At 41.4% G+C, this 8,498-nt stretch overlaps 1 protein-coding gene across 1 annotated transcript; it reads right to left on the reverse strand.

Moving 5' to 3' along the window:
• Positions 1–500: 500 nt before the first annotated feature.
• LOC103811518 (amidophosphoribosyltransferase-like) lies at positions 501–7,699 on the reverse strand (the record flags this gene model as incomplete). The annotated part of the gene is made up of 6 exons (XM_009084497.1): positions 7,670–7,699; positions 7,408–7,459; positions 5,458–5,540; positions 1,455–1,661; positions 766–878; positions 501–646 (listed from the first exon to the last, which is right to left on the reverse strand). Coding segments are annotated over exons 1-6 (631 nt in total), but the record flags the coding sequence as incomplete, so codon positions are not given.
• Between the last annotated feature and the right edge of the window lie 799 nt (positions 7,700–8,498).

Consider the following 8,498-nt stretch of genomic DNA (forward strand, 5'->3'; position numbering starts at 1 on the left):
ATAAAAATGTGTCCATCTCAAATCCATGTTGGAGTCAGATTTGGGTTTTTCTGTACCCCTGATTCCCAGAGCTCTTCAAGAAAAGCACCTGCATATAATCATCCAGTGATTATGTGTTTTCCACGCTAACATTTGGACCAATGACCTTCAGAGATCCCTTCGAACCCTTCTGTGATTCTGTTCATCCCTGCTTTCTTGTTTGAGTGATGAGACATTAATTAAGTTTTCACAAATACTGTATTACAGTTGGGTTGCCTCACTCTGGCAGTCATCAGGCGACTAGGATTCCCTTAATCTAGGAACAGAATTTTGCAGCATTTGTACAAGGCTTTTTTTCCTTAACAGCTTTTTTTTTTGTTTTGATTTTTCAAAACTGACTTTTGCATCACATATTCCTACTTACACCTCAGTTAAGCATAGCTTTAATTACTTATATCAGTGATTTCACACATAAACTGTACATATGCATATAAGTATACATATAAGTATATATGGTTTACCTTTTCCATTCATGTCCCCTACTGGAATTAGGCGACCAATGCAGAGCGGGCGATTCCCATATGGATCACGTACTGCATAGATTATGTCTTTATGCATAATTAGCAGTGAATATGAAGTTGGAGTTTCCTTCATTAAGTTTTTTATTCTGAAACGAGACAGAAGTGAACATAACCGTGTGCCACACGAACAGCTGTGTGCATTTACAGCTGCCTTTCATGCTGAGATGAAACTGCTGCGCTTGATTCTGAAGCTCATCCTCCTCACCTTGCGACCCAGTCGGCTGTATCGGCGTTTTCCAGAGGTGGTGTGAAAGCCAACAGCTGGGTGATCAGTTCACTGTCTGAACTGGTCGACAGTCCTACACCATGCCTCATGAGCTTTTGAAACACAAACCAAAAGTGTTACTGGCATTATAAAATATTCCCACACAACACCACTCAGATTTAATCTAACAACACCTTTGTAAAATGAACAAATTTCTTAAAACGTATCACTGTCGGAAGGTTTAAAACATTTCAGGTGATCACATCATAACAATGCCAAGTTGCTTCCAACAAACCAGGTATGTAAATCATCCACACCTAGTGCTACATTTTTCCCTTTTCATCTCATTCCTTTGCTCCACATGCAACCAAAATGAATACCACAAATATTCAGGGCATAAATTAATGTTTGGGCCATTTAATCAGCTTTGTGCGTGCTCTGGGAAGAGAGGCAAAATATACAGGGGAAAATATGAAATTGCCTATAGCAGAACCAGAAAGAGATATCAAGCAGAGTCCCCTCCACAGGAATTCCCCCCCCTCCCCCCCCAATTATCTATTTTGATTAGGGTGCTCTTTCATTACCCCAAGCAGTTTGGTATTAAGGAAAAGTCACTGCAACCTTATTGCTCACTGCTGATTCATACTCATAAAGAAAGGATGCCAGAGGCTCCCAAAGGAGGTACTAACCTTCCTCCTGAGTTGTACAGCATTTGTTAGTTCCCCATTGTGTGCCACAGCGATCTTCCCATGAAGAGTCTCTACGACAAAAGGTTGGCAGTTCTGCAGCTCAGAAATTCCTGAGGTAGAGTACCTCGTGTGCCCAATACCAAGGTTTGATGGGTACAGCTTCTTCAGGCTGTCTGCATTGAAGACATGATTTATAAGACCCATTCCCTTTGGGAGAGAAAGAAAAAAAAAGTTCTTTTTGGTCTTATTTTCCTGGCAACTTTCTCATTTTTCCTTCTGTTTGGTTTTGGTACAGTATTAATGCAACTTTAAGAGAAAGGCAGTGACCTGAAAGACATGGGAAGGGAAGAAGCTGAATAGATGTCACAGTGGTATATCAGATTACATTCATCTCCTGTTTTTAAATAGAGCAATATACATTTTTGTGCTGAGGATTTTTGTGCAACAATTTATTCCCTGACTAAAAATACATCTTCTGAAAAACACTATCAAACTGTTGTGTAGTTTAAAAACATCACAAAAAGACTGCCAGGAGAGAGGCAAACAAGAAAAAAAAGTTGCAAGAAGGAAGTTCTAGGTAGAGAATACCTTTAACAAGTTAGTGATATATTTGATTTACTTTTAAACTGGACCCATGATAGTGTTTATTAGATTCTGCTGTCATTCTTGCCAACGTCAGAAGGAAAGCTTTTTTCAAGGGATTTTATTGTTTACTTAAACCTTTCATATAACCAAGTTGCCTTCTATCTAGAGCAGAAATTTATCAAAACATTTTAGTCACCCATCTTTTGGCAAACATCTTTTGGCAAGAAGTACTGCATGGAGACAATTTAGCAGCAAGAATAGTCTGAAAAAAATGCAGAGTGGAAATTAAGACTTGATTCCAGGCCCTCCTACAATCTCCTGCTTCTGCCACTGCCCATGAAAAATATTTACAACCTTCTGTGCCTGGTTTGCCTATCACACATGGTAATTGTGGTACACATGGTGACACACATGGGTAATGCTCCTCTAGGACCTTCAGAAATAAAAAGCAGAGGTCTGAAGCTCTGAGTAGCTAATAACCTGTGCTGCAGATGCAACAAGAGAGCGGGATGGGACAGGAAGGAAGGAAACTGGTTGAACTGTTTTCAGAGCTCAACCAAAAAAGCTTAAAGAAAGCTCAGTTTCAGGGTATTTTTTGCTGTGACTGCCATAGAGTCAGAATACCAAGAGGCTGTGGTTGCATATGTGTTTTTAGGGCATTTATTATCATGTTAAAAAGTTACTGTTTCAAACAGTCAAACTGATATAGGTTTGCTTTAACGGTCAGCAAACCTTATACCAAATCAATTATCATCTCTCTCACAGATGACACAAATATGGTCTAAAGTTGTGTGTTTATACATGTACAGAAATGCAACCTTGCACTCTTCTTTTCCTTACGCCAACTTAATCCTGATGGGAGATCTGACAGTTCACAGGTCCAGTGTTAATGGATGTGGCCAAAATAAGCATTAAGCAGTAACTTAAATGAGCAATGCTAGTTTAAACCAGATTTGGTTACACAAATACATAATCAAATTGCAGCTGGAAATACTCCTCTGATTTAGACTGCACTGGTGTGGGATGGCAAACATGAATTACACCAGTCTAAAAAAATCCCAATGAAGACAATCTTATGCCTGCATTATACAAGGCCTTATACATGCCAGAACACAGTAATGGTCTGATAAATAGCTGCTTTAATATATTATTCTGCATATCCAAGTGTGAAACAGTCTGCCTTTCTCCTGCTGACATCACTATGCCTATACAAAAGATTTAAGTTTTTCCCTGAGCTAATACATCTATGACAATAATGCTTTGTTATACGAGTCCAGCTGAAAGGCTCCAACAGACAAATCTAGACAAGTCTTTCTAGGAGATTTTTAAAATAAAGGATTAATAGCCTTTGTCAAGGGCTATTAATCCATGGTCAAAGGCTGGCAACAATCAGAAGGCAACACGCACCCATGGCTTAGATGTTCCAGTTCATATTCTAATATAGGTGTTGCCTTAAATTGTTGACAAAGGTGAGTAAATTGATGCAGTGAGAAGCAGGCACCTTTTGCATTCTGTTTTCTCTGCTACAAAGAAGCAGAGAAAACAGTCAAGTGGGGTTTGGAGAACAAACAGGTACAGTAGCACCCTAACTGCTGACATTTTTATGGACTAGTTTACAATTCAGAGTCCTAAATATGCCTTCACCAGTGTAAGAGACCCAAATGTTTGTTATATTAGCACCTCTTCCAGGATTAACTAAGTCCACAGACTCTGTATTACACTCTGATTACTACAATTTTAAAAAGTGCTGTAGTAGAGAAACATATTTCAAGGATAAATGAGACCATCACATGCTCTGCAACTCTTTAAAATATCAAAGTTGATATGATGAGATAGTCAATTAAGTTCTTAGCATGACAGCTAAGTATTGTAGCTCAGTAACATGGAGATACTGCAAATTATAGTATCACCTGCTGGAAGTTCATTCTGAGAAGCACTTTTCAGTATGGGATTTATAGAGCAGACCACTTTAAAGGAAGCTGGAATTCCTGTAAATCTTAAGTAAAGCTGAAATCCAAGCAGGAGCAGGAAAAGGAATGAAGATACCATGGTGCTGAAATTGAGAGAAGATGCATTTAAAAGTGTGTGTATGTGTGTGTGAATCAGGCTGTAAATAACAGACAGGAGGGGGGAAATGCCTGAGGAGACAACAAACATGATGCTTGAGAGAATAGATTTTACATGAGGCATTGAGCAGTCATGCATACATACAGATGCTGCTGCAGCAGAGTGGTTCTTACTCTTGGTCTGATTCTGAAATTGAGAGAAGATGCATTTAAAAGTGTGTGTATGTGTGTGTGAATCAGGCTGTAAATAACAGACAGGAGGGGGGAAATGCCTGAGGAGACAACAAACATGATGCTTGAGAGAATAGATTTTACATGAGGCATTGAGCAGTCATGCATACATACAGATGCTGCTGCAGCAGAGTGGTTCTTACTCTTGGTCTGATTTGAACAGCTTAATTAATCTTCCTGTGAGACCTCCGAATGTGAAGACACACTGCTTTATGATTGTGGTCAGAGAACATACATCAAGAATTGCCCCATGGGGTTTTTTTTGCCAGTGTAGTTTTATTTCCAAGCCTCTCATCAGCCAGGATAGAATAGGCTGGTTGTTATTTTTCCTTAATCACTATTCAATACAGAATGAACAGAAATATCCCCAGAGCATGCAGGTGTTCTCTTGGCATAGTACTTGTGAGATTGTGGTCATTTTGTGTCTTGTAATATCCCCTGGGATTCTGTCAGCTCAAGAAAGACTGTGTGACCTTCTCAGGCCTCCAGTCAGTCTTATATTCCATTTATTTTTACCTACGGGTAAAGTAGTTGCCACTTCCTTGAGTCTCACTAACATAAGACTTAGTCATCCATTTCCTTGTGCATAGCCTGTAACCGTATTTCTTTTCTCTTGAGATCAAGTTGCAACAATGACTTCGGTAAGTAGTTTTTGTGACATCAATAGCCTGACCTGGATAATTTTTATGTGTCTGCCACTGTGTGCATGGATACACCCAGCAGGAAAATGTTGATATATCTGTTTTAAGCTTACACTCAAGACAGAAATTGCACAGGTAACAGAATTAGGTACCATCACTGACAAAACCAAAACAGTCCATCAGAACATGTTACTTTTTCTCTAATTATACTGTTTTTTAGCAGAAACAAACTTTCACACATCTCAGTTAAGAATCTACAAGACATTCATATGTATTTTACCTTGTGCACTTTGAACATTTGGGATGACTCTCCATCACTTGTCACAATTCCAGCACTCTCCTGGCCCCTATGGACAAAATAAAATTAACATAAAGCACTGAAATGTTTAGAATATGCAATCTAATTATACTGTTTTTTAGCAGAAACAAACTTTCACACATCTCAGTTAAGAATCTACAAGACATTCATATGTATTTTACCTTGTGCACTTTGAACATTTGGGATGACTCTCCATCACTTGTCACAATTCCAGCACTCTCCTGGCCCCTATGGACAAAATAAAATTAACATAAAGCACTGAAATGTTTAGAATATGCAAAACAAAACTAGAGCAGGGCCCATCACGCATAACGGTTCCTTGGGAAGACAAACAACATCACTCCAGATGTCCCCCCTTCCTCCTTCTTCCTCCCACCTTATATACTGAGCATGATGTCATATGGTATGGAATATCCCTTTGGTCAGTTTGGGTCACCTGTCTCAGCTGTGTCTCCTCCCAATCTCCCATGCATCCCCAACTTCCTTGCCAGCATGGCAGTTTGGATCACAGTAAAGGCCTTGACTCTGTGTAAGCTCTGCTCAGCAATAACAAAAACATCTCTGCATTATCAACTCTGTGTTCTGCACAAAACCCAAACATAGCCTCATACTAGCCTCTGTGAAGAAAGTTAACTCTACTTCAGCTCAAACCAGCACAAATACTTTTAACATACAATGGATTGGTGTTTCATGCACTTTTAATGTAGGATTATTTGCTGTTTGGTTTTACAGACTTGCAATTGTAACTGGTCTCTTGCCCATGTTATGCTTTACTTCGAAAGAGTCACATAAGGTTTGTGTCTAAGCCCGCTGAATTCAGTGGGAATCTTTCCACTAATAAGCACTGGCTCAGACTCTTACAGAAGTCCTGTTTCAGTCTGGGCATAAAATGAAAGCACATGCTTAATCTGAAAAGCCATTTTTAGAGGGATAGTAGTCTAGGCTGTAGCCATAGGCTCCATAGTGCTATTCTATTTCTGCTTTGGGTTGGTCAATGTTATTAAAAACCGATGGTTTTGCCTAGGGGAATGTATTGTCATCTCCACTGATCACGTATGCTGAAGCTCTTGCATTTTTGCACTTAAGCAGACACCTATAAGAGCTACAGAGACCCTCAGATAAAAGTGATTGAGTGCATAAACCTAATGCTGGGCATTACAGCTTTTGAACTCAAGCAAAACAAGTCTGATGTACAAGCATCCCTGCAAATGGAAATCCTTCTCTTACAGCAGATCGACCTCAGGCTGGCAGCTGTGCTTTGTTAAGCAGAAGAGCTGATTCAGCTGAAATAAGGGAGCCTTCCCTGTCCTGCTGCCTGTCCTCCCCAGACCTTCTCTACACCGGATCCCCTGGGTGCACCCTAGGTCCCCTGGCACTGGGAGGCAGAACACTGCACAGCTGCAAATGGTTTGTAACTCAGTCCTTATCCATTGAAAAGGTTTGATTTACAAACTGGATTTTTAGAGGTTTTTTTGTGGGTAATGGTGCAGGCTGCTCAATCTCCCTTTGAAAGGCTTCCTGGAATAAGGCAGAGTGTTGCCCGTAACAAAACTGCTGCTGTGTAGCTGCTCTGCCTGTAATACTCATCAGGACTTGGGTGGACTGGTGAGCTCTCATCCACTGTCACATATGATAATGATTGGAAAGGAGAGATGTTTTTCTTTAAAAATTAAATACGTAGAATATCTTTAGCATACTACACAAATAAACCAGTCCAATACACAAATGGCATAACTCAAATGAAGTCACTGGAATTATTTAGTGTAAGCAACTATAAAATCAGGCACAAAAATCTACAGAATGAACGCTCGTCTACAACTGACCATGCTCATTACAAACTTTCTCCAGTTCCTAAAATCCCTTTATTGGTTACTAGCCCCAGTTGTACATAAAGCAAAAAATTTAAAGAGCATTTATTTACAGAAAGCAAAATAAACCAAACATAGCTGAACTAATTTACCATCTTAGTGACAGAGATCCTCAAGGGAAAAAACAAAACAGAGATGAAGACATTCTTAAAGGAAATGGATTTAACTTGGAAAGATGTCCCATTTATAAACACAAAGACTGGTAGTAAAACTGATGGGTTGGTGCATTGCATTCAGCAATCTGTAATCCCAATGTTAATATTACAGGCAATTCCCATTTAGATTGCCATGGTGCCTTTAAATATTTTATTTATTTAGAATTTATTTAGAATCAACCTGGTTGGAAGAGACCTCAAAGATCATTGAGTCCAACCCTACTGTGGTCACTAGCCCATGGCACTAAGTGCCACATCCAGTCTCATCTTGAAAACCTCCAGGGATGGTGAATCCACCACCTCCCTGGAATTGCCAAACTCCGCGGGGAGGGTGAGGGAATCACACACACCGTGTCGAGGCGCTGGGTGACACCTTCCATGTAGCACCCACAAACACGTGGGAGCTCAGTGCCATCACCACAAAGCTCACAGCGTTTTACCAGCCGACCCAGACTTTTCTGACCCCAGAGCTAGCCCCGAGTGTGGGGCAGGGCCGGTGGGTCAGGCAGCACCGACAGGCACAGGGTGACCCTCGCCGGGGCTGCACCCGCTGGTTCCTTGGGCTCCGCTGTGGCTCTCTCAGAGGGGCGAAGCATCACGAATCTGATTTTTGCCCCTCTCCTCAGCCCGGTACCCGCCCCACGCCCTCTGCCCCCGCGGGCCCCGCGGCCGGGCGGGCAGAGCTGCCTTGGCAGCTCCTCAAGTTACTCCCCTCGGGCGGCTTGAGCCAGTAAAACTAGATCCTTTCATCTCGGCGGAGCTTACTGACAACCAGCCGTCTGGTTTCCTAGGAAACAAAATCTTGGCTAGAAATAGTGAATCATTTCCAGGTCACTTTCAACATGGAGAGTGGAGCAGGGAAGCATTGGACTGAGGAGGAGGTTAAAGCCTTGTTAAGCGTCTGGTCGGAAAAAAATATCAGAAAGCAACTGCACGGCACCCTGAGGAATAAAGGGATATTTATCTACATTGCTAAGAGGTTACAGGAGTTGGGAGTGTGCAGGGACTGGAAACAGTGCCGCGCAAAGTACAAAAACCTCAAGTACGAATACAGGACGGTTAAATACGCCCACAACTCTGGGGATGCCACCAAAAGCATGAAGTTTTTCCATGAGCTGGATGCCATCCTGCGACACGAGCCTGACACCCACTTAGCGGCTGAGAGCGGCAGGTGTCCTG

Source organism: Acanthisitta chloris, unplaced genomic scaffold (genome assembly GCF_000695815.1).
Source record: "Acanthisitta chloris isolate BGI_N310 unplaced genomic scaffold, ASM69581v1 scaffold22831, whole genome shotgun sequence".
Classification (NCBI taxonomy): Eukaryota; Metazoa; Chordata; class Aves; order Passeriformes; family Acanthisittidae; genus Acanthisitta; species Acanthisitta chloris.